At 45.7% G+C, this 26233-nt stretch overlaps 1 protein-coding gene across 1 annotated transcript in view; it reads right to left on the bottom strand.

Moving 5' to 3' along the window:
• Positions 1-1073: 1073 nt before the first annotated feature.
• Positions 1074-26233, bottom strand: part of LOC130122911 (LIM domain-binding protein 3-like) — a 225012-nt gene continuing 199852 nt past the window's right edge. The window contains exons 11-14 of the mRNA XM_056291978.1: positions 16988-17168; positions 8810-8930; positions 7651-7766; positions 1074-1163 (exon numbers count right to left, since the gene is read on the bottom strand). Of these exons, the coding sequence (XP_056147953.1) occupies positions 1074-1163; positions 7651-7766; positions 8810-8930; positions 16988-17168 (508 nt within the window). The remainder of the gene's footprint in view (positions 1164-7650; positions 7767-8809; positions 8931-16987; positions 17169-26233) is intronic.

The raw sequence follows: 26233 nt of genomic DNA, 5'->3' as shown, positions 1-26233 counted from the left end.
TACTACTTCCTCCCTTAACTACCACTACAGAGTTTACTACTTCCTCCCTTCACTACCACTACAGATTTTACTACTTCCTCCCTTAACTACCGCTACAGAGTTTACTACTTCCTCCCTTCACTACCACTACAGAGTTTACTACTTCCTCCCTTCACTACCGCTAGAGTTTACTACTTCCTCCCTTCACTACCACTACAGAGTTTACTACTTCCTCCCTTAACTACCACTACAGAGTTTACTACTTCCTCCCTTAACTACCGCTACAGAGTTTACTACTTCCTCCCTTCACTACCACTACAGAGTTTACTACTTCCTCCCTTCACTACCGCTACAGAGTTTACTACTTCCTCCCTTAACTACCACTACAGAGTTTACTACTTCCTCCCTTCACTACCGCTACAGAGTTTACTACTTCCTCCCTTCACTACCGCTACAGAGTTTACTACTTCCTCCCTTCACTACCGCTACAGAGTTTACTACTTCCTCCCTTCACTACCACTACAGAGTTTACTACTTCCTCCCTTCACTACCGCTACAGAGTTTACTACTTCCTCCCTTCACTACCGCTACAGAGTTTACTACTTCCTCCCTTCACTACCGCTACAGAGTTTACTACTTCCTCCCTTCACTACCACTACAGAGTTTACTACTTCCTCCCTTCACTACCGCTACAGAGTTTACTACTTCCTCCCTTCACTACCACTACAGAGTTTATTACCTCTTCCCTTCACTACCGCTACAGAGTTTACTACTTCCTCCCTTCACTACTGCTACAGAGCTTACATAAGGCAAACTGTGGTACTGTTGACTTTCACGTCGGCCTGTCTTACTGTCGGCCTGTCCTACTGTCTGTCTGCAGCAGTCAGTCGTTGTACCAGTCAGTCAGTCGGTGTGCAGTAATCATATCAAGTCGTTGTGGACAGAAAAGTAAACCAACACGATGTCTGAGCGTTGGTGGGCAGCAGAAGTGTGTGTAAAATGTGTGTAAGTGAATAATTTTGCTGTTTGAAAGTCAGACGATGGCGCTGTTGTCTTGAACCACAGGATCAGAAGAGTTGAAGGCAGCGCAGTGTCTAAACGTTGATGGCATGAGCGTGCTTCTTACATAGAGGCTTGTCTTTCTTGGAGTAAAAGGGTTGGCCCTCCAGGTTCACATGACACACCTACAATGACAACAACATTAATAATGATGATGATGATGATGATGATAAAAGAGGCATGGTTATGATCATTGTTATGATGATATAAAACCAGGCCCAAGAGGGGGACAACAAATAAGAAAAAAGAAGGGACCACAGACCCTGCAGAAACCTCTGGGCCAATCACAGACAAAGATTAACTGCAGTGAACTCTGGGCCAATCGGATACGAGAATGACATATTGAGCAGGTTCAGAGTTCATGTGGCTCTATTCAGTTCTCACTGTCAGCTGAAGTTAACTGACTCTTGGACCGTGTTCAAAACTACTGTAAGCAAAGTTTAAACAATGCATCAAATGTTTAAATAACTTTTCATATTAAAAAAAAAGACACTACAGCCATGGTCCTCTCTTATATTCGAACCTGACAGACTGAAATCTGCATGTCAAGGCACAAATGTCTTCATGCTCAATAATCACGTTAGGGAAGTCCCATCAAGGTGAACCTGTTCATCTGGACACAGCGTTTACTGACAGACACATTTCATCATCATCTAGGTGACCTCTTCAGTCTCACCTGACTGCAGGTGTCCCCACCCTTATACACCATACAGTGACTGCAGGTGTCCCCACCCTTATACACCATACAGTGACTGCAGGTGTCCCCACCCTTATACACCATACAGTGACTGCAGGTGTCCCCACCCTTATACACCATACAGTGACTGCAGGTGTCCCCACCCTTATACACCATACAGTGACTGCAGGTGTCCCCACCCTTATACACAATACAGTGACTGCAGGTGTCCCCACCCTTATACACAATACAGTGACTGCAGGTGTCCCCACCCTTATACACCATACAGTGACTGCAGGTGTCCCCACCCTTATACACAATACAGTGACTGCAGGTGTCCCCACCCTTATACACAATACAGTGACTGCAGGTGTCCCCACCCTTATACACAATACAGTGACTGCAGGTGTCCCCACCTTTATAAACAATACAGTGACTGCAGGTGTCCCCACCCTGAAACACAACACAGTGCCTAATGACCCACACCAATGACCAGTTTCATATGCAAATATGGGTGTGACCATTTACTAGACATGACAATGGTCATGTGTACTATTCACAGAGGGTTGGAGAATAGTTGCCATCACAGCATTGTAGGATGGTGACAGATGTACTCTTTGCCCCCCCAGTTCAGGGATGGTCCTGACTCCCTGTTAAAACCAGCATTCTTCCCTAGCAAGGATGTGCACATCCTCATCCCTGAAAGAGTGGCCATTGGCCCGTCAAGTCAAGTCAATTTTATTTGTATAGCCCAATATCTCATATTACAAATTTGCCTCAAGGGGCTTTACAGCCCCATCTACTGGCCTGTAGATTGTGGAGTCCTGGTCTGTAGATGGTGTAGACGGTGGAGCCTGGCCTGATGTGTTAGCTCTCCTGTGTTGTGTCATCCTCTTGGCCAGCGTCCGTTTAGTTTTCCCACAGTGTACAAGTCATGGCAATCCTCCTGGCACTTCGCAGCATACACTATATTGCTCTGTTTGTGCCGGGGCACCTGATCCTTGGGGTGGACCAACTTCTGGCAAAGAGTGTTTTGGGGTTTGAAAGTAACTGAGACGCGGTGTTTGGAAAACACACGTCTCAGCTTTTCTGCCACTCCCGCCACATATGGAATCACCACTGGTTTACACTTAGACAGCTGTTGTCCTTCTCCTCTCTTCGATTGGCTGGTGCACTGTTTGGGCATCTTCCTGGCTTTGACAAACACCCAGTTAGGATAACCACACTTAACCAGGGCCTGTTTAATGTGGGATTTCTCCCCTTCCCCGGCTGCTGTGTCGGTGGGGATGTTGTACATCGTCCTGATGACTCCTGGTTTGTGCTCCAGTGGATGATGAAAGTCAAACCTCAAGTACTGATCAGTATGTGTTGGTTTACGGTAACAATCAAATGTCCCCCATCACCATTTGCAATTTCACAGTGTAAGACGGCTAACCTGTCATGTTCCATGTCCTCCCTGGTGAACTTGATGTGGTGTCCACAGAGTTAATGTGGTGGGTGAATTGTGCTACATCCTGAGATTTAATTTTAACCCAGGTGTCATCCACAAATCTGAACCAATGGCTAGGTGGTGTCCCTGGATAGGACATCAGAGCCTCTTTTCCACTTCCTCCATATATAAGTTGGCCACTATCAACTCCTGTTTATGTATCTTAGGTAACCCATACAGACTAGATGTAGCTTCCCCTGGGTATAATCTGTGGTACAACACTCTGTCAGTAGCATTGTCCTGTTCTAACAGCCTCAGACAATCAATCACCTTTTCTTTTTTTCTTTTTTTTGTAACCACTGCCTGGATCTCGTTTCAGGGGTTCATAAGAATTCATGTCGCTAAGTAACGTCATAACTTTCTCATGATAGTCTGTCTGGTTTAATACAACAGTGCATCTGCCTTTGCCTGCTGGAAGCATGATGATGTTATTGTCTTTACTGAGAGTCATGAGAGTGTGCCTCATCTCTGCTGATGTTGGACGGCAGCACCTTCGCATTGCTGAGGCAGGCTGAAACTTTCGTCCGCAGTTTCTCTGCTTCTGGGTCCGCCATGTTGCCTTTATGAATCACTGATTCTGTGGCTGTGATCAGTTTTACCAATGGGATTTCCCTCGGCATGACAGCAAAATTCAGCCCCTTAGCAAGGGCCTGAATAGCAAGCCTTATCCATGAACTCAGTCACATGTTGGAAAGTGGTCTCGTGTAGACGTGACATGAGTCTCTGTTGGATCTGCTCCTCTTTGGCTTTCAAAGCATCGATGATAAAATTAGTTTGTCTTACCCGTTCATTCAACAGCTGGCTCTATGCCTTCTGGAGGATTTTGTTAGCTCGGTGGCCCTTACATGCCATTCCCTCATACCCACGTACAAGTTTAACGCAATCCTCACCAAAATGAGTCAAAACGTCTTTGTGCATGCTCAATAATGCATGCATAAAGACATTTTGTATGCTGTTAAGTGCTGGGAGGATTGCCGTGACTTGTACATTGGGGAAACTAAACAGACATTAGCCAAGAGGATGACACTCACTAACCATTGGCCGATCTCCAACCTTCCATTTCTCAGTAAAATCCTGGAAAGAGTTGGTCCTGCCCAACTCCGGCAGCACATGTCCAACCATGAACTCTATGAACCCCACCAATCTGGCTTCAGAGCACACACCACAGTATGGACACTGTCCTTATCAAAATCACCAATGACCTCTTCATTGCTGCTGATTCTGGCCACGTCGGTATTCTCATCCTCCTGGACCTCTCTGCAGTGGTTCGACACTATTTCCCACACCATTCTTCTCAACCACTTATCTGAATACCTAGGCCTCACTGGCGTAGCTCTCTCCTAGTTCCAGTCATATCTCACCAACAGAAAAGTTTGTCACCATCAGAGACTCCAGTTCCACCCTCGCTGCAGTCAACCAAGGTGTGCCACAAGGCTCCGTGCTTGGACCCCTCCTCTTTACCATCTAAATGCTCCCCCTTGGTCAGATCGTCCGCCACCATGGTTTAAGTTTCCATTGCTACACTGATGACACGCAGCCTTATCTCAGCACTAGACCATCCTCTCAGCTTCCCCCACAATCCCTTGTTAACTGCCTCCACCAAATAAAAATCTGGATGTCATTAAATCTACTCAAGCTAATTACCAATAAGACTGAGCTCATGGTTATGGCTTCCAAGGCGCTGCCCCGCAAGGTTGGAGATCTTCTTGGCGTGGATAGCTGCTCCATCTGCCCATCCCCAGAAGTCCGCAACCTTGGTGTCACTATGGACTCCACCCTCTCATTCCAGTCACACATTAAATCTGTCACAAAATCTGCTTTCTTTCGCCTCAAAAACATCTCCAGACTCCAGCCATTACTCTCAGACTCCGTGGCAGAGACCCTCATTCATGCCTTCATCACCTCCCATCTGGTTTATTGCAATGGAGTCCTTTCTGGGATACCTAGCAAAGCCCTAGAGAGGCTTTAGTATGTGCAGAATTCAGCTTCCAGGGTTCTCACCCGCACCAAGCCCTGGTAACACACCACTCCCGCCCTAGTGCACCTTCACTGGCTCCCGGTTAAATCCCGTATTTCTTATAAAATCCTCCGCCTCACCTATAAATTTCTCCATGCCCATAGACCCCAGTATCTATCAGACCTCCTCAACCCCTATATTCCATCCCGGAATCTGCGGTCCGTAGATACGGACCTGCTTTCCATCCCCCACAACAGCTTGCAGACTTTTGGGGATAGAGCCTTTAGTGTGGCAACCCCCACCCTTTGGAACTCTATTCCATAAGACAGCCGCAGCACTGCTTCTTTGGACAATTTTAAAAGTCTACTGAAAACCTACCTTTTTACTAATGCCTATGGTCTGTAGTCTTTTGATCTTTGTTTTGATCTTTGTTTTTTCTTATCTAGTGTAAAGCGTCCTTGGGTTCCTTGAAAGGCACTATACAAAACTAAGTTGTTGTTGTTGACACAACACAGAAGAGCTACCTTGTCAGGCCAGGAGTCCACAGTCTACACTATCTACAGGCCAGGACGCCACAGTCTACACCATCTACAGGCCAGGACTCCACAGTCTACACCATCTACAGGCCAGGACTCCACAGTCTACACCATCTACAGGCCAGGACTCCACAGTCTACACCATCTACAGGCCAGGACTCCACAGTCTACACCATCTACAGGCCAGTGGCCACTCTTTCAAAGATGAGGATGTGCACATCCTTGATGGGGAGGAACACTGGTTTGAACTGGGAGTCAAAGAGTCAAGTCAAGTCAGTTTTATTTGTATAGCCCAGTATCACAAATTACAAATTTGCCTCAAGGGGCTTTACAGCAACACTACATCCAAAGAGGCCATCTATGTGAAGAGGAAATGACCATCCCTGAACCAAGGGGGAGGACCTAAGATTACATCTGTTGCCATCTTAAAATTGATTGCAAACATTCCCAAATCCTCTGTGAATAGTACACATGGCCATTGAAACTCTAGTTAATGGGCACGGTAATTTGCATATGAAACGTATTTTTGTTTTCAGTCGTTATGCCACTGTATTGTTTATAAGGGTGGAGACACCTGCAGTTAGCTGAGACTGAAGAGGTCATGATGAAACGTTTCTCTCAATAAACGTTGTGTCTGGATGAACTGATTCAACTCTCTGTGACAGGTACAAAATAGGTTTCCTTAATGCTTCTTTTTACATCTTTAAAAAAAATGTAATGTCAAAACTGATCCATTACAACAAATTATGACGAAGTAGGTAACTTCAAAACTCACCAGAATTCATGTTGACATGTAAAATGAATGACCAAATGAATGAATACAGAAATGCATAATTACAGCCTAACAGAAAGAAAGGTCAGCAAATAATATTAATGATTGTCATTAAATAGCCATTTTACACTGTTTTACATGTTTTCATTGAGCAGAAATGTGGAGGGATGCAGAACCTCATATTTGAGCATCAGAATGACGACACTTCAGTTTAATTAGGGTTCTCTTTTAACACTAGAACCACCAGGATTTCACTCCTACCTAAACCACCATGGGCGGTCAACATGACGGCCGGTTTTCAAACCCCGTCAAGATAAATACCCAGTTGAGATATTAATGCATTACATATGTTAGTGTGTCTGTTAGGAAACTAACTGACACCAAAATTAACATTTTAACAACTTTAATACTATTTTTCAAACAAATTAAAATGGCGGCTGTCCAACGTCTGTAAACACTGCAAGGCCTCGGTGGTAGTCATGGTGCGTCTGTAACGCGTCTGTAACCAGACATGTTGGACATAATCACACATCACGTTTAGACTATTTGTCTGCACTGGAGGGCGCTAGTGTAGGACAGAGCAACGAACGTCACCAAGGAAATGTTGCGACCAACACACGTCATAAATACTGACATGACACACACCATCACACACACATTACAAGCGGTCATGGTGACGGCTGGTGGTCGTTTGAGGTAGATCTGATCATCACTTGATGTAAAACTAATTTTAATGCAGATACATGACATTTCAGGAGCATTCAGGGAGTCGCAGGTCTGTGTCGTCCTCCCCCCCCCACACACAAAGTTATTAAACTTTGAAAATCCAAAACGGTCAAAATGGCCGTCTTGGTCGTTCTAGTGTTAAGAATCAGAGATGAATCCTCAGCATGTCGAACCAACAGCATCCATTTCCATTGAATCTGAGAGGTTTGACAATACAGATGCCTTAACCTAACCCTCATCTAAATGGAAGTCTACCATTCCCTGCTTGGAGGTGAAGACTGTCAGTCAGATAGTGGAACCCAGCCTGGGTTTTACTTGGACTTAATGGTTTCTTTCTGTTTTAGAAGAGTGATGGTAGAGGAAAAAGCTGAAAGGTGTAAGAAGACCTTTTAACCCCACGATGAAGTCATTGTGTGACAGTATCGATTGCATCATGGATGAGTGTGTATTTCTTACCGCGCAGACGAAGCAGGTGTCATGCCAGGTATGACCCAGAGCCTCGATGAATTTATCTCCCGCCTCGACGGGAAAATCACAGCCATGACACTTAGTACTGAAGAGAGCGATGTAATCTGACACACAGACAGATACTTATTATTATTATTATTATTACTATGTAAAGAATTGTATTCTTTCTCATTTTTTAAGAAATTTTGGCAATACTACTCAAGTGAAATTCATGACTATATATATCAATACAGATACAGGAAAAAAAGTTTTAATGCATAGCTGCAATGCATTAACACTTTTTTCCTGCATCTGTATTGATATTCCGCTCCTCATTAGTTGAGCACTTATAACACCATTGACGGTTTCGGAAAAAAAAACTATGAATATATATATATATATATATATATATATATATATATATATATATATATATATATATATATATATATATATATATACACTATATAGTGAATGTCACATAATCTGCAGTAGAATATATATTCATAGTTCATTCTTTAATCCTGGATATTTTGAAGTCACAGGAAATGATTTCAAGACATTTCCTACTTGGGGATATGGCGCCACTGGATCTCGTGAATATTCATAAAGTGGGGTGGGGCTGTGCATCTAATGGGCTGTGATTGGTTCTTCTGTCAAGTCAGCAGTTTGGGATGGGTCAAACGAAAATCGATCTTTTCTTATAAATTTATTTCGGATTTTTCCCTTTTTTCTCCCAATTTAGTGGCAATCGATCCCTATTTTAATTCAAACTCCCATCCTCGTACCAACTGCATCTCTCCAGCCGGCAGTCTCGAAGGAGACGCCTCCCCACTTTCGTGACAAGGCGACTCCAGGCCGAACCACTGCTTTTTCCCCCACACACAGAGACGCATTCACGTGACGAACACAAGCCGACTCCGCCCCCCTCCCGAACACAGCGTTGCCAGTTACTGCTGCTTCATCGAGTCCGGCCATAGTCGGATCTGACGAGACCGGGGCGCGAACCCCGGTCCCCAGTGGGCAACTGCACTGACACAAAGCTGATGCTTAGACCGCTACACCACCGCGGACTGAAAATCGATCTTTTAAAGAGGACTTTTCCTGTTCCCTCCTTTCTCTCTACGCCCCCCTCCCCTGACACACACACACACACACACACACATACCTTTCTCGCAGTAGGGTTCTCCGTCCTCCATGTGGAAGAGACTGTTTCCGAATGCTTTCCCACAGGCAGCACACACGAAGCAGGTAGTGTGCCATGTCTGACGCAGTGCATGCATCACTTCCTGTTTATAACACAACACACAACAAACTTAGTTACAATGTGTGTTTGTGTGTTGCTATACTTCTATCTTTGTGAGGACCAATGTGAGTTTTTAACCATCAGAATGAGAAAATTTTGCAGAGTGAGGACATTTTGGCCGGTCCTCAATTCTGCAAGGTTGTCTTTTAGGGTTAATACCTGGGTTTAGGGTAAACATTAGGGGTAGACATGTAGTTATGATGGGTAAGCTTGGGGCAAACGTTAAGGGAGACGTAAGGTTGGGGTAAACGTTAGGGTAGACAGGTAGTTATGATGGGTAAGGTTGGGGTAAACGTTAGGGTAGACATGTAGTTATGATGGGTAAGGTTGGGGTGAACGTTAGGGTAGACATGTAGTTATGATGGGTAAGGTTGGGGTAAACGTTAGGGTAGACAGGTAGTTATGATGGGTAAGGTTGGGGTGAACGTTAGGGTAGACGTAGTTATGATGGGTAAGGTTGGGGTAAACGTTAGGGTAGACATGTAGTTATGATGGGTAAGGTTGGGGTAAACGTTAGGGTAGACATGTAGTTATGATGGGTAAGGTTGGGGTGAACGTTAGGGTAGACATGTAGTTATGATGGGTAAGGTTGGGGTAAACGTTAGGGTAGACAGGTAGTTATGATGGGTAAGGTTGGGGTAAACGTTAGGGTAGACATGTAGTTATGATGGGTAAGGTTGGGGTGAACGTTAGGGTAGACATGTAGTTATGATGGGTAAGGTTGGGGTAAACGTTAGGGTAGACATGTAGTTATGATGGGTAAGGTTCGGGTAAACGTTAGGGTAGACAGGTAGTTATGATGGGTAAGGTTGGGGTAAACGTTAGGGTAGACAGGTAGTTATGATGGGTAAGGTTGGGGTAAACGTTAGGGTAGACAGGTAGTTATGATGGGTAAGGTTGGGGTAAACGTTAGGGTAGACATGTAGTTATGATGGGTAAGGTTGGGGTAAACGTTAGGGTAGACATGTAGTTATGATGGGTAAGGTTGGGGTAAACGTTAGGGTAGACATGTAGTTATGATGGGTAAGGTTGGGGTAAACGTTAGGGTAGACAGGTAGTTATGATGGGTAAGGTTGGGGTAAACGTTAGGGTAGACATGTAGTTATGATGGGTAAGGTTGGGGTAAACGTTAGGGTAGACATGTAGTTATGATGGGTAAGGTAGGGGTAAACGTTAGGGTAGACAGGTAGTTATGATGGGTAAGGTTGGGGTAAACGTTAGGGTAGACATGTAGTTATGATGGGTAAGATTGGGGTAAACGTTAGGGTAGACAGGTAGTTATGATGGGTAAGGTTGGGGTAAACGTTAGGGTAGACAGGTAGTTATGATGGGTAAGGTTGGGGTAAACGTTAGGGTAGACATGTAGTTATGATGGGTAAGGTTGGGGTAAACGTTAGGGTAGACATGTAGTTATGATGGGTAAGGTTGGGGTGAACGTTAGGGTAGACATGTAGTTATGATGGGTAAGGTTGGGGTAAACGTTAGGGTAGACAGGTAGTTATGATGGGTAAGGTTGGGGTAAACGTTAGGGTAGACATGTAGTTATGATGGGTAAGGTTGGGGTAAACGTTAGGGTAGACAGGTAGTTATGATGGGTAAGGTTGGGGTAAACGTTAGGGTAGACAGGTAGTTATGATGGGTAAGGTTGGGGTAAACGTTAGGGTAGACATGTAGTTATGATGGGTAAGGTTGGGGTAAACGTTAGGGTAGACATGTAGTTATGATGGGTAAGGTTGGGGTAAACGTTAGGGTAGACATGTAGTTATGATGGGTAAGGTTGGGGTAAACGTTAGGGTAGACAGGTAGTTATGATGGGTAAGGTTGGGGTAAACGTTAGGGTAGACAGGTAGTTATGATGGGTAAGGTTGGGGCAAACGTTAAGGGAGACGTAAGGTTGGGGTAAACGTTAGGGTAGACAGGTAGTTATGATGGGTAAGGTTGGGGTAAACGTTAGGGTAGACATGTAGTTATGATGGGTAAGGTTGGGGTGAACGTTAGGGTAGACAGGTAGTTATGATGGGTAAGGTTGGGGTAAACGTTGGGGTAGACATGTAGTTATGATGGGTAAGGTTGGGGTAAATGTTAGGGTAGACATGTAGTTATGATGGGTAAGGTTGGGGTAAACGTTAGGGTAGACAGGTAGTTATGATGGGTAAGGTTGGGGTAAACGTTAGGGTAGACATGTAGTTATGATGGGTAAGATTGGGGTAAACGTTAGGGTAGACATGTAGTTATGATGGGTAAGGTTGGGGTAAACGTTAGGGTAGACATGTAGTTATGATGGGTAAGGTTGGGGTAAACGTTAGGGTAGACCTGTAGTTATGATGGGTAAGGTTGGGGTAAACGTTAGGGTAGACAGGTAGTTATGATGGGTAAGGTTGGGGTGAACGTTAGGGTAGACGTAGTTATGATGGGTAAGGTTGGGGTAAACGTTAGGGTAGACAGGTAGTTATGATGGGTAAGGTTGGGGTAAACGTTAGGGTAGACATGTAGTTATGATGGGTAAGGTAGGGGTAAACGTTAGGGTAGACATGTAGTTATGATGGGTAAGGTAGGGGTAAACGTTAGGGTAGACAGGTAGTTATGATGGGTAAGGTTGGGGTAAACGTTAGGGTAGACATGTAGTTATGATGGGTAAGATTGGGGTAAACGTTAGGGTAGACAGGTAGTTATGATGGGTAAGGTTGGGGTGAACGTTAGGGTAGACGTAGTTATGATGGGTAAGGTTGGGGTAAACGTTAGGGTAGACGTAGTTATGATGGGTAAGGTTGGGGTAAACGTTAGGGTAGACAGGTAGTTATGATGGGTAAGGTTGGGGTAAACGTTAGGGTAGACATGTAGTTATGATGGGTAAGGTAGGGGTAAACGTTAGGGTAGACAGGTAGTTATGATGGGTAAGGTTGGGGTAAACGTTAGGGTAGACATGTAGTTATGATGGGTAAGATTGGGGTAAACGTTAGGGTAGACATGTAGTTATGATGGGTAAGGTTGGGGTGAACGTTAGGGTAGACGTAGTTATGATGGGTAAGGTTGGGGTAAACGTTAGGGTAGACAGGTAGTTATGATGGGTAAGGTTGGGGTAAACGTTAGGGTAGACATGTAGTTATGATGGGTAAGGTTCGGGTAAACGTTAGGGTAGACATGTAGTTATGATGGGTAAGGTTGGGGTAAATGTTAGGGTAGACATGTAGTTATGATGGGTAAGGTTGGGGTAAACGTTAGGGTAGACATGTAGTTATGATGGGTAAGGTTGGGGTAAACGTTAGGGTAGACATGTAGTTATGATGGGTAAGGTTGGGGTAAACGTTAGGGTAGACCTGTAGTTATGATGGGTAAGGTTGGGGTAAACGTTAGGGTAGACATGTAGTTATGATGGGTAAGGTTGGGGTAAACGTTAGGGTAGACAGGTAGTTATGATGGGTAAGGTTGGGGTAAACGTTAGGGTAGACCTGTAGTTATGATGGGTAAGGTTGGGGTAAACGTTAGGGTAGACAGGTAGTTATGATGGGTAAGGTTGGGGTAAACGTTAGGGTAGACATGTAGTTATGATGGGTAAGGTTGGGGTAAACGTTAGGGTAGACATGTAGTTATGATGGGTAAGGTTGGGGTGAACGTTAGGGTAGACATGTAGTTATGATGGGTAAGGTTGGGGTGAACGTTAGGGTAGACGTAGTTATGATGGGTAAGGTTGGGGTAAACGTTAGGGTAGACATGTAGTTATGATGGGTAAGGTTGGGGTAAACGTTAGGGTAGACCTGTAGTTATGATGGGTAAGGTTGGGGTGAACGTTAGGGTAGACATGTAGTTATGATGGGTAAGGTTGGGGTAAACGTTAGGGTAGACCTGTAGTTATGATGGGTAAGGTTGGGGTAAACGTTAGGGTAGACATGTAGTTATGATGGGTAAGGTAGGGGTAAACGTTAGGGTAGACAGGTAGTTATGATGGGTAAGGTTGGGGTAAACGTTAGGGTAGACAGGTAGTTATGATGGGTAAGGTTGGGGTAAACGTTAGGGTAGACATGTAGTTATGATGGGTAAGGTTCGGGTAAACGTTAGGGTAGACATGTAGTTATGATGGGTAAGGTTGGGGTAAATGTTAGGGTAGACAGGTAGTTATGATGGGTAAGGTTGGGGTGAACGTTAGGGTAGACGTAGTTATGATGGGTAAGGTTGGGGTAAACGTTAGGGTAGACATGTAGTTATGATGGGTAAGGTTCGGGTAAACGTTAGGGTAGACAGGTAGTTATGATGGGTAAGGTTGGGGTAAACGTTAGGGTAGACATGTAGTTATGATGGGTAAGGTTGGGGTAAACGTTAGGGTAGACATGTAGTTATGATGGGTAAGGTTCGGGTAAACGTTAGGGTAGACAGGTAGTTATGATGGGTAAGGTTGGGGTAAACGTTAGGGTAGACATGTAGTTATGATTGGTAAGGTTGGGGTAAACGTTAGGGTAGACATGTAGTTATGATGGGTAAGGTTGGGGTAAACGTTAGGGTAGACAGGTAGTTATGATGGGTAAGGTTGGGGTAAACGTTAGGGTAGACATGTAGTTATGATGGGTAAGGTTGGGGTAAACGTTAGGGTAGACATGTAGTTATGATGGGTAAGGTTCGGGTAAACGTTAGGGTAGACAGGTAGTTATGATGGGTAAGGTTGGGGTAAACGTTAGGGTAGACATGTAGTTATGATGGGTAAGGTTGGGGTAAACGTTAGGGTAGACATGTAGTTATGATGGGTAAGGTTGGGGCAAACGTTAAGGGAGACGTAAGGTTGGGGTAAACGTTAGGGTAGACAGGTAGTTATGATGGGTAAGGTTGGGGTAAACGTTAGGGTAGACATGTAGTTATGATGGGTAAGGTTGGGGTGAACGTTAGGGTAGACAGGTAGTTATGATGGGTAAGGTTGGGGTAAACGTTAGGGTAGACATGTAGTTATGATGGGTAAGGTTGGGGTAAATGTTAGGGTAGACATGTAGTTATGATGGGTAAGGTTGGGGTAAACGTTAGGGTAGACAGGTAGTTATGATGGGTAAGGTTGGGGTAAACGTTAGGGTAGACATGTAGTTATGATGGGTAAGATTGGGGTAAACGTTAGGGTAGACATGTAGTTATGATGGGTAAGGTTGGGGTAAACGTTAGGGTAGACATGTAGTTATGATGGGTAAGGTTGGGGTAAACGTTAGGGTAGACCTGTAGTTATGATGGGTAAGGTTGGGGTAAACGTTAGGGTAGACAGGTAGTTATGATGGGTAAGGTTGGGGTGAACGTTAGGGTAGACGTAGTTATGATGGGTAAGGTTGGGGTAAACGTTAGGGTAGACAGGTAGTTATGATGGGTAAGGTTGGGGTAAACGTTAGGGTAGACATGTAGTTATGATGGGTAAGGTAGGGGTAAACGTTAGGGTAGACATGTAGTTATGATGGGTAAGGTAGGGGTAAACGTTAGGGTAGACAGGTAGTTATGATGGGTAAGGTTGGGGTAAACGTTAGGGTAGACATGTAGTTATGATGGGTAAGATTGGGGTAAACGTTAGGGTAGACAGGTAGTTATGATGGGTAAGGTTGGGGTGAACGTTAGGGTAGACGTAGTTATGATGGGTAAGGTTGGGGTAAACGTTAGGGTAGACGTAGTTATGATGGGTAAGGTTGGGGTAAACGTTAGGGTAGACAGGTAGTTATGATGGGTAAGGTTGGGGTAAACGTTAGGGTAGACATGTAGTTATGATGGGTAAGGTAGGGGTAAACGTTAGGGTAGACAGGTAGTTATGATGGGTAAGGTTGGGGTAAACGTTAGGGTAGACATGTAGTTATGATGGGTAAGATTGGGGTAAACGTTAGGGTAGACATGTAGTTATGATGGGTAAGGTTGGGGTGAACGTTAGGGTAGACGTAGTTATGATGGGTAAGGTTGGGGTAAACGTTAGGGTAGACAGGTAGTTATGATGGGTAAGGTTGGGGTAAACGTTAGGGTAGACATGTAGTTATGATGGGTAAGGTTCGGGTAAACGTTAGGGTAGACATGTAGTTATGATGGGTAAGGTTGGGGTAAATGTTAGGGTAGACATGTAGTTATGATGGGTAAGGTTGGGGTAAACGTTAGGGTAGACATGTAGTTATGATGGGTAAGGTTGGGGTAAACGTTAGGGTAGACATGTAGTTATGATGGGTAAGGTTGGGGTAAACGTTAGGGTAGACCTGTAGTTATGATGGGTAAGGTTGGGGTAAACGTTAGGGTAGACATGTAGTTATGATGGGTAAGGTTGGGGTAAACGTTAGGGTAGACAGGTAGTTATGATGGGTAAGGTTGGGGTAAACGTTAGGGTAGACCTGTAGTTATGATGGGTAAGGTTGGGGTAAACGTTAGGGTAGACAGGTAGTTATGATGGGTAAGGTTGGGGTAAACGTTAGGGTAGACATGTAGTTATGATGGGTAAGGTTGGGGTAAACGTTAGGGTAGACATGTAGTTATGATGGGTAAGGTTGGGGTGAACGTTAGGGTAGACATGTAGTTATGATGGGTAAGGTTGGGGTGAACGTTAGGGTAGACGTAGTTATGATGGGTAAGGTTGGGGTAAACGTTAGGGTAGACATGTAGTTATGATGGGTAAGGTTGGGGTAAACGTTAGGGTAGACCTGTAGTTATGATGGGTAAGGTTGGGGTGAACGTTAGGGTAGACATGTAGTTATGATGGGTAAGGTTGGGGTAAACGTTAGGGTAGACCTGTAGTTATGATGGGTAAGGTTGGGGTAAACGTTAGGGTAGACATGTAGTTATGATGGGTAAGGTAGGGGTAAACGTTAGGGTAGACAGGTAGTTATGATGGGTAAGGTTGGGGTAAACGTTAGGGTAGACAGGTAGTTATGATGGGTAAGGTTGGGGTAAACGTTAGGGTAGACATGTAGTTATGATGGGTAAGGTTCGGGTAAACGTTAGGGTAGACATGTAGTTATGATGGGTAAGGTTGGGGTAAATGTTAGGGTAGACAGGTAGTTATGATGGGTAAGGTTGGGGTGAACGTTAGGGTAGACGTAGTTATGATGGGTAAGGTTGGGGTAAACGTTAGGGTAGACATGTAGTTATGATGGGTAAGGTTCGGGTAAACGTTAGGGTAGACAGGTAGTTATGATGGGTAAGGTTGGGGTAAACGTTAGGGTAGACATGTAGTTATGATGGGTAAGGTTGGGGTAAACGTTAGGGTAGACATGTAGTTATGATGGGTAAGGTTCGGGTAAACGTTAGGGTAGACAGGTAGTTATGATGGGTAAGGTTGGGGTAAACGTTAGGGTAGACATGTAGTTATGATGGGTAAGGTTGGGGTAAACGTTAGGGTAGACATGTAGTTATGATGGGTAAGGTTGGGGTAAACGTTAGGGTAGACAGGTAGTTATGATGGGTAAGGTTGGGGTAAACGTTAGGGTAGACATGTAGTTATGATGGGTAAGGTTGGGGTAAACGTTAGGGTAGACATGTAGTTATGATGGGTAAGGTTCGGGTAAACGTTAGGGTAGACAGGTAGTTATGATGGGTAAGGTTGGGGTAAACGTTAGGGTAGACAGGTAGTTATGATGGGTAAGGTTGGGGTAAACGTTAGGGTAGACAGGTAGTTATGATGGGTAAGGTTGGGGTAAACGTTAGGGTAGACAGGTAGTTATGATGGGTAAGGTTGGGGTAAACGTTAGGGTAGACATGTAGTTATGATGGGTTCCTTCCATAGATGGAGGTACAACAACATGTGTGTTCGTGTCTGTGTGTCCGTGTGTGTGTGTGTGTGTGTATATATGTGTGTGTGTGTGTGTATATATATATGTGTGTGTGTGTGTGTGTGTGTGTGTGTGTGTGTGTGTATGTGTGTGGGTGTGTGTGTGTATATATATGTTCGTGTGTGTGTATATATGTGTGTATATGTGTGTGTGTGTATATATGTGTGTATATGCTTGTGTGTGTTTGTGTGTGAGTGTGTGTGTATATATATATATATATATATATATATATATATATATATATATATATATATATATATGTGTGTGTGTGTGGTCTCACCCCCATGATCTTGGTGTTGCAGCGTGCGCAGGTTGGGGCGAAGAATTCTCCATAGCAGTTCTCACAGTAGACGTTGTTCTGCTCCTCCACGAAGCTGACGTCAGCCAGGGAGGTGTGGCAGTAGTGGCAGTTGAACTCTTCCGGATGCCATGAGCGCCCCAGAGCCACCAGGAAGGGCCCCCTGAGAGGAGCAGCACACCCCTCCCAAAATCAACACCGAGAGGAGCAGCACACCCCTCCCAAAATCAACACCGAGAGGAGCAGCCCACCCCTCCCAAAATCAACACCAAGAGGAGCAGCACACCCCTCCCAAAATCAACACCGAGAGGAGCAGCTCACCCCTCCCAAAATCAACACCGAGAGGAGCAGCTCACCCCTCCCAAAAATCAACACTGAGAGGAGCAGCACACCCCTCCCAAAATCAACACCGAGAGGAGCAGCACACCCCTCCCAAAATCAACACCGAGAGGAGCAGCACACCCCTCCCAAAATCAACACTGAGAGGAGCAGCCCACCCCTCCCAAAATCAACAGAGAGGAGCAGCTCACCCCTCCCAAAATCAACACCGAGAGGAGCAGCACACCCCTCCCAAAGTCAACACTGAGAGGAGCAGCTCACCCCTCCCAAAATCAACACTGAGAGGAGGCCTCAGGTGGGCATGATGTGTTCTACACAGCATGTAGGATTCACGCATTTCTCCCCTTCTCAGATAAATTTGTCCCTTTATAAAATGAATTTGTCCCCTTCTCAGATGAATTTGTCCCTTTATAAAATGAATTTGTGCCCTTCTCAGACGAATTTGTCCCCTTATCAGATGAATTTGTCCCCTTCTCAGATGAATTTGTCCCCTTCTCAGATGAATTTGTCCCTTTATAAGATGAATTTGTCCCCTTATCAGATTAATTAGTTTGATACACGGTCCGCGGACCATCACTGAGCAAAATGCCGAATGGAAAACCTGAGAAAGAAAGAAAACATCCGAGGAAATCCAACAAAACGCCAGACCTCACCGAGCTATCTGACGAAGGCGAGGGAGGTGAGCCTACCAAGCTAGCCGCCATGTTAGAAACAGCCGTGGAGAAACAACGAGAGTTCATCGAGTTACAGTTCACAGGGCTGAATAAGAGACTTGATGGTATAAGAACAGAACTGGCTGCTTGCACCTCAGATATCGGGTCACTCCGCAAAGACCACAACAGCCTTAGCAAAAGGTTGGACAAGACCGAGGAGACCAACAGAAACAAGCTAGCCGACTATGAAGCTAAGCTAGCTGACTTGGAGGATAGAAGCCGCAGAGACAACGTGCGCATACTGGGGGTACCGGAAGGCGCAGAGGGACCTAATGCCGCCCAGTTCATCTCCACGAATCTCCCGAAATGGTTCCCTAACCTAGGCGAGCGACAGATGGAGATAATGCGGACACACCGCATCGGCCCTCCTGCTACTGGGAATTGGGGGCCTCGGACACTGACATGTAAAATGCTTCGCTTCACTGACCAGGACAAGATACTACAAGCACCGCGGAAGAACCCAGTCAAGCTCCGGGACCGAGACGTTCGCTTCACTCAGCAATGGAAGAAGCCAGGAAACAAGGATTCCAGACCTACCTGCTCTACCCGGCCAAACTGAAGCTGATTCGCGGTCAAGATCAACGCTTCTTCGACACTGCTAACGAAGCCGAGGACTTTCTCAACACAGGACAGCCAAGGCGAGAGACTGAGTGACTCCAGGAATTAGACGGTGGCATTCTATCAACAGACCCATGGCCTGTTATGGACGGCTGGTTTAGCCCACTTGGCTATAGTTTTATCAGGCCGTACCGGACTGCTGGGCATGTGGACTGCTGGGCATGTGGACTGTAGACATTGTCATGATGCTGTATGTTTCCTATTTAGCCTGTATTCGTGTTACCCTCTAAAGGCTTTATTACGGCCTCCATGTCGTTACATACGGGGTTGAAGCTATGTTGGTCATGTCATGCATGTCAGCTAACGTTACGTTTTCCAGTACAGGCTGGTTCGTTACTAACAACTGTCTTAAGTATGCTCTTATTCATTCATAAGTATTACGCTTATTATAAGGGTAGATTATTTTGATACCGTCAGTTCTGACAGTCCTTTACAAGGGGGGGGTCGGGTCGGGTCGGGTGGATTCGTCTGACAGTTGCCCGCTCTCAGTGTCAGGTGTCTGAGGATTTTTGGGAGGGCTACTTTCTTTAGCTCATGCCTGCTTTTGCTTTATTGTTTAACTCGCATGTTTCTTAGCGTGAGTTTCGGGGTTTATGACGACGGGGTATCGGGGCGGGGTAGATCTTCTTACCATATTGATTATAACGTTACAGTCACTATTTTTGAATGTGCTCGCAGTGTAGGCCTATGTACAGGAACTTTGCTAAGCATCATTACACCTCATTCTGCCAAGCCTAGTCCTGTAGTTTTCCCATGACAACACTACAGTTAGCAAGCTGGAACACAAACGGATTGAACGGTCCTGAGAAACGTGCAGCCTGCTTAGACTTACTCCGCAGAAATCATATTGACATCGCTTTTATCCAGGAATCACACCTCAAAGAGTCAGATGTGCAACGATTGGCCAATAGACAGTATTATGTTGCAGCATCAGCTTCCACCGACTCCAAAACGCGTGGCTCGTTGTTTTGAAACGCTCTCTATCGATAACTATACTCGAGAGACTTGGCAGCGAAGATGGCCGCATTTCATATATAAAATCTATAATTGCTGGATGTAAAATAGTGTTCATTTCAGTATATGCGCCTATCCAATTTGAACCTACTTTTTTCTCCAATCTGTCTGACATTCTGTCTAGGATGCATGAATTTGATGTAATTATGGGGGCAGGCAGATATGAATGCAGTAATAAACCCAGTTTTGGACCGCTCGGGCTCCTCGACCCACTGTTCTCACTCTCAAAGCTCTCCATCAGCCTCGTTGGTTAAATTTATAGCTGATTTTAGCCTAATTGATGTATTCCGTGCAATAAACCCTACGGTCAAACAATATAGCTTTTACTCCAATAGGCACAGGACCTACTCGCGCATAGACTATATCCTAACCTCTCCCTGTCTCTGAAATACATAATGCAGTGTTGTCGCCCAGTCCATTATCCGACCATAGTATAGTATTAGTCAAACTTACTCTAGTGGACACGCCCACTAAAGCTACACGATGGCGTTTTAACACGACACTGCTTAAAAACAAAGAATACTGTGTCTATTTCAAAAGAGAGCTGAACAGTTTTGTGGCTGAGAACATTGGTTCCGTGAACGACCCCCGAATTTTTTGGTACGCTCTGAAAGGATTTATCAGGAACATCACAATAGCTTTCGCTTCACATCTCAGTAAGACTCGGCTGGCCAGAATAGATGATCTTGAATCTAAGCTCAGTTCTGTAGAACAACAACAACTCTCCTTCACTGAAGCCAGGAAGCAAAGTATTGATCTAACAAAAATTGAACTTAATTCTCTTCTCAGAGAGAGAGCTGAATTTCTAATCCATAAAACTAGAAGGACCTATTATTTTGACGGCCCAAGGCCCAGCCATCTTCTGGCTCTTAGACTTAAACGGAGTGAAAAGTTCTCCAACATTACAACCATTCGGTCTGGGTCTACTCAGAACATTTTATCTGAACCCAAAGCTATCAACACAGAGTTCAGAAATTTTTATGCCAACCTCTACACTTCAGAAATCAAGCTAGATCATGACAGGTGCAGGAACCTTTTACAAAAGGCAAATCTTCCTACTTTAACCCAAGAGGAAGCAGATAACTTGGGGGTGCCCATCACACTGGCAGAATTGAAAGAGGCCATTGAGAGGACGAAAAAGGGCAAATCTCCCAGGTGGGATGGAACACCCCCTGAAGTTTATTTGTTTTTTTGGAATGAGCTGGGTCAATTCATGCTAGACATGATTCATACAGCGGTGGATAAGGGCTCTTTTAATCGGGACGCCAACTCTGCTATCCTGACTGTGCTCCGTAAACCAAACAAAGACCCCACTCTTTGTAGCAACTACAAGCCCCTTTCATGTTTGAACTCGGAAATTAAGATCTATGCTAAGGTCCTGGCTTCACGGATTGAGACCCACATGACTACACTAGTACACCACGACCAGACTGGCTTTATAAAATCATGCCAAGCAGCAGATAAAATCCGCAGACTTCTCCATGTGATAGACTTCTCTAAAGATATTGACTCTCCGTGTGCTGTGCTATCACTGGACGCCGAAAAGGCCTTTGATAGACTGGAGTGGGAATATCTTTGGTCAGCTCTAGAAACTTTTGGTTTAGGTGTTAATTACATAAATATGATTAAGGTGCTGTACTCCAACCCCTCAGCTATGGTGGTTTCAGGTAAAAAAATTTCTCCCTCCTTTCCAATCTCGAGAGGTTCCCGTCAAGGTTGCCCTCTCACCTCTCCTGTTTGCTCTCTCTCTCGAGCCTCTTGCCCAAATAATTAGACAGCACCCTTCTATCTCCCCTATATCATTTTGCAACACCTCGCACCACATATCATTATTTGCCAATGATATTTTATTGTACATAAACAATGCGCCAGTGTCTACTCCACTTATATTAGAGGTGTGTGAAGAATTTAGTGCGCTTTCGGGATATAAAATAAATTGGACCAAGTCGTCGCTAATTCCCCTTAACTCATCTCTCGACCCATCCACATTGCCAACACAGATAGCAGTGGTTAGGGGCTTTAAATACCTGGGCGTAGATATCTTCCCCTCCTTTTTCTCCATCACTAATAAGAATTACCAGGGTATTTTGAAGCAGGTGGAAAATGGTTTAGAAAGGTGGTCCCGACTCCCAAACTCCCTACAAGCACGGGTATCAATAATTAAAATGGACATCACTCCTAGAGTGAACTTCTATTCTAACATGATACCCCTTCCCCCACCTAAAGGCTACTGGGACAAAATACATAGTTTAGTATCCAAATTTATTTGGGGCGGGAAGCGCCCACATATAAAGCTAACTACCCTACAGCGCAGTAAACAGAATGGAGGCCTGGCTGTCCCCAACTTTAAATTCTACTTCTGGTCCTATGTTCTGCGCCCACTGTCTACTTGGCTTGACCCCCAGGCACAGGTATCTTGGAGACCCATAGAAGAGTACCTGGCCTCCCCTCACCAACTGCAAGGCTTAGTATATTCAGGTCTCCCTCTTAAACGCTCTAAACTTAAACTGAGCCCCAATATGACATCTCTTTTGACTGTATGGCGCTCAGTGGAGAGGGCGATGGGTTCTATATTGAAATGGCACAAACATAGCCCTATCTTTAATAACTATGCTCTACTCACTGGGGGTGTGCCTTTCTCCTTTACTGCATGGGCCGAGAGAGGGGTTAATGTTATGTCGGACATCTGCGATGACAACGGACTTAGGACATTTAACGACTTCCACGTCACTGATAACCTGCCAGGAACTTATTTTTTCCTTTACCTGCGCTTTAGGTCTGCCATGCGGGCATACGGTGTGCCCTGGGGCTCTAAGCTCCCCACGCATAAACTTCACACATCTCTAGAAGTAGGGGTAAGGAGGACGAGAGGTCTAGTCTCTGCCCTTTATAGCTTTCTGTTAGACCAATCATGTGGGCCTCTGGCTGTCCATCGAGTGTGGGCTAGGGACCTTGGTTTATCCGGTGATGAAATATGTTGGTTAACTGTCTGGGACAACTTAGATGGAACCTCAAAAAATCTTAACCATAAACTTATTCACTTTAAACTTCTACACAGAGTGTATCTAACACCAAGAAGGCGACACCTCATGAAGCTTACACCGTCTCCTACCTGCGACCTCTGCTCTCTGGGCCAGATAGGGTCGTTCTTACATATGTTCTGCGAGTGTCCAGAAGTGGTATCTTTTTGGAAAGTAGTTTCCTCTATGCTATCTGATATATTAAGGGTCACTATACCCTGTTGTCCCAGACTGTTACTCCTAAACGACACCTTACCTCTAAACCTAACCTTTACCCAAGCCCACACTCTATTCACGGGCTTAACGGCAGCTAAAAAGATGCTGGCTCTGCGCTGGAAGCCCCCACACACCCTCACTCGTACCCAGTGGTTGCAATCATTTTTAAGTATTCTTTACATGGAGTTATCTGTAGCGAGAATTCACGGAGCTAGCCAGAAAACTATCCAATCCTGGGCCTCTACAGCAACAATGGTGAAGGACTTATTGGAATGAGGAATGTATTGTATATGGCAGTCTGTTTGGAAAATGTATTTATGTTCACTACTCCTGTTTACCAGAATAGGCCTACAGAGCAATGTAGTGACCAGCTGTTTTAAGTACTGTATATGTATGTGATATATGTAACAATGAAGATCTGGTCGGGGTGGGGGGAGGGGTGGTCGTCGCCATGGGAAGGAATTTAGGAGGGGGAGATGAAGGGAAGTGTTCTCTGTTTTCACAACCACTGCTGTGGTTTACATTGTTCTGAACTGTATTGCACCCTTCTCTTTTGAAAATAAAATAATTGATAGCAAAAAATAAAATATTCTACAGTTTCCATGTGTTCAGGTGAAAGTGTTCAGATGAATGTGTTCAGGTGAAAGTATTCAGATAACAATAATAATAACAATAATTTAAACTTATGTAGTGAATGTGTTCTGGTGAACGTGTTCAGGTGAACGTGTTCAGGCGAATGCGTTCAGGCGAATGCGTTCAGATGAAAGTGTTCAGGTGAACGTGTTCAGGCAGGTGAACGTGTTCAGGCGAATGCGTTCAGATGAAAGTGTTAAGGTGAACGTGTTCAGGCGAATGTGTTCAGATGAATGAGTTCAGGTGAATGTGTTCAGGTTAACGTGTTCATGCGAATGTGTTCAGGTGAACGTGTTCATGTGAATGTGTTCAGATGAAGGTGTTCAGGCGAATGCGTTCAGATGAATGAGTTCAGGCGAATGTGTTCAGGTGAACGTGTACATGCGAATGTGTTCAGATGAACGTGTTCAGGCGAATGTGTTCAGAGGAACGCGTTCAGGCGAACATGTTCAGGCAAATGTGTTCAGATGAACGCGTTCAGGCAAATGTGTCCAGGTCAATGTGTTCAGGTGAATGTGTTCAGATAGGTATGTTGAGATTAATGTGCTCAGATGAACGTATTAAAATGAACATCTTCATGAACATTTTCAGATAAATGTGTTTGTCTGAATGTTTTCAAAAGAGTGTCTTGGTGCATGCTCAATAATCCAGGTAAGGAAATCCCAGAAGTTGAATCAGTTCATCTGGACACAACGTTTAGTGGGAAAAACGTTTCATCATCATCTAAGTGACTGTCAGTCTCACCTGACTGCGAGTATCCCCACCCTTATAAACAACACAACTGCATGACGTCAAAAACAACAATTGGTTTGATATGCAAATTACAGTGAGCCTTAACTAGAGCTATAATGGTCATGGGTACTATTCAGAGGGTTGGGGAATAGTTGCAACCACATCACTGTAAGATGGTGACAGATGTACTCTTAGCCCCCCCCCTCCCCGCGGTTCAGGGATGGTTGTTCCCTCTTCACATAGGTGGCCTCTTTGACTCCCTGTTCAAACCAGCGTTCCTCCCCATTCAAAATACCTATTGAATAGTACACCTGGCCATTGTAACTCTAGTTGAGACTAGAATGACCGGGATTTCACTCCTACCTCAAATGACCATGGGCGTTCAACATGACTGCCCATGGGTTTTAAACTCTATATTCTGTCAAGATAAATACCCAACTGAGATATTAATGCATTACATATGTTAGTATGTCTGTTAAGAAATGACTGACCAAATGGGCAGGCTTGAGACGGTCCACCGAGACCCGCTCCGGCTTGCCCCCCATGTCCACCACAAAGTTCTTAGGCCCTGCTTCCAGGATGCGGAAGGGCCCGTCGTAGGGGGCTGCAGGGGGGTATGGTGGCTGTCGTGGCGGATGAAGCCGTACCCGGCCGACAGCAGATCCTTGGGGACATAGGACTGAGGGAGGCAGTGGTGAGATGTAGGGATCGGAGCGAAAGCGCTGGCACTGTCCCGGGCCACAGCCCGATAAGCTGCTGACCAGGGGGCCACAGCGTCCGGGAGAAACTCATCCGGGACACACAGCGGCTGGCCGTAAACCAGCTCAGCAGACGAGGACTGGAGGTCTTCCTTGGGGGCAGAGCGAAGGCCGAGCATGACCCATGGGAGGTGATCGACCCAGTTGCTGTCCGTGAGGCTGGCACGAAGAGCGGCCTTCATAGACCAATGAAACCACTCATAAAGTCCGTTGCCCTGCAGGTTGTATGCTGTAGTGCGGTGGAGCTTAACCCCCAGCCCCTCCGCGACTACAGTCCAGAGCTCCGACGTCAACTACAGGCCCCTGTCAGAGGTGAGGTCAGCCGGCGTGCCAAAACGGGCCACCCAGGACCCGATGAACACCCGGGCCACCTCAGTAGACGTGGTCGATGACGGGAATAGCTTCCGGCCACCTGGTGGTCCTGTCCACCATGGTGAGAAGGTGAGTGAACCCATGGGAGGGGGGCAGGGGGCCCACCAGGTCCCATTCACGTGGTGAAAACGCCTCTCGGGCACCAGGAATGGTGCCAAGGGGGCTTTGGTATGACAGTGTACTTTGGAATGCTGGCACGCCACGCAGGAGTCAGCCCAGGCTTTGACGTCCTTCCTGAGGCCGGGCCAGACGAACTTGGCCCCCACCAGCTTAGTGGACGCCTTCACACCCGGTGGGAAAGGCCATGGATAACGTCAAAAACACAGCGCCGCCAGCCGGTGGGCACCATGGGGCGGGGCTGGCCCGTGGAGACGTCGCAGAGGAGCATGGCGTTGGAGCTGTCAAACACCACATCCTCCAACCGCAGCCCTGTAGCAGCCGTCCGATAGGCCTGGATGTCCGTGTCAGTGGCTTGGTCTGCAGCCATGGTAGCATAATGGAGTCCCAAGTGAACGGACCCTGCCACCATCCGGGAGAGGCAGTCAGCGACCAAGTTGTCCTTGCCAGCCATGCGCCGGATGTCCGCGGTAAACTCTGAGATGGCAGAGAGCTGACGCTGTTGTCGCCCAGACCACGGCTCGGAGGTCTTGGCCATGGTAAAAGTCAGCGGCTTGTGGTCGACGAAGGCAGTGAAACGGCGGCCTTCCAACAGGAACCTGAAGTGTCGGGAGGCGAGGAAGAGACCCAGGAGCTCTCGGTCGAAGATGCTTTACTTCCGCTCGTTGTCCTTAAGATGTTTGCTAAAGAAGGCAA

The sequence above is a fragment of the Lampris incognitus genome, chromosome 13, assembly GCF_029633865.1.
Source record: "Lampris incognitus isolate fLamInc1 chromosome 13, fLamInc1.hap2, whole genome shotgun sequence".
NCBI lineage: Eukaryota > Metazoa > Chordata > Actinopteri > Lampriformes > Lampridae > Lampris > Lampris incognitus.
This window is presented reverse-complemented; position numbering and strand designations above follow the sequence as displayed.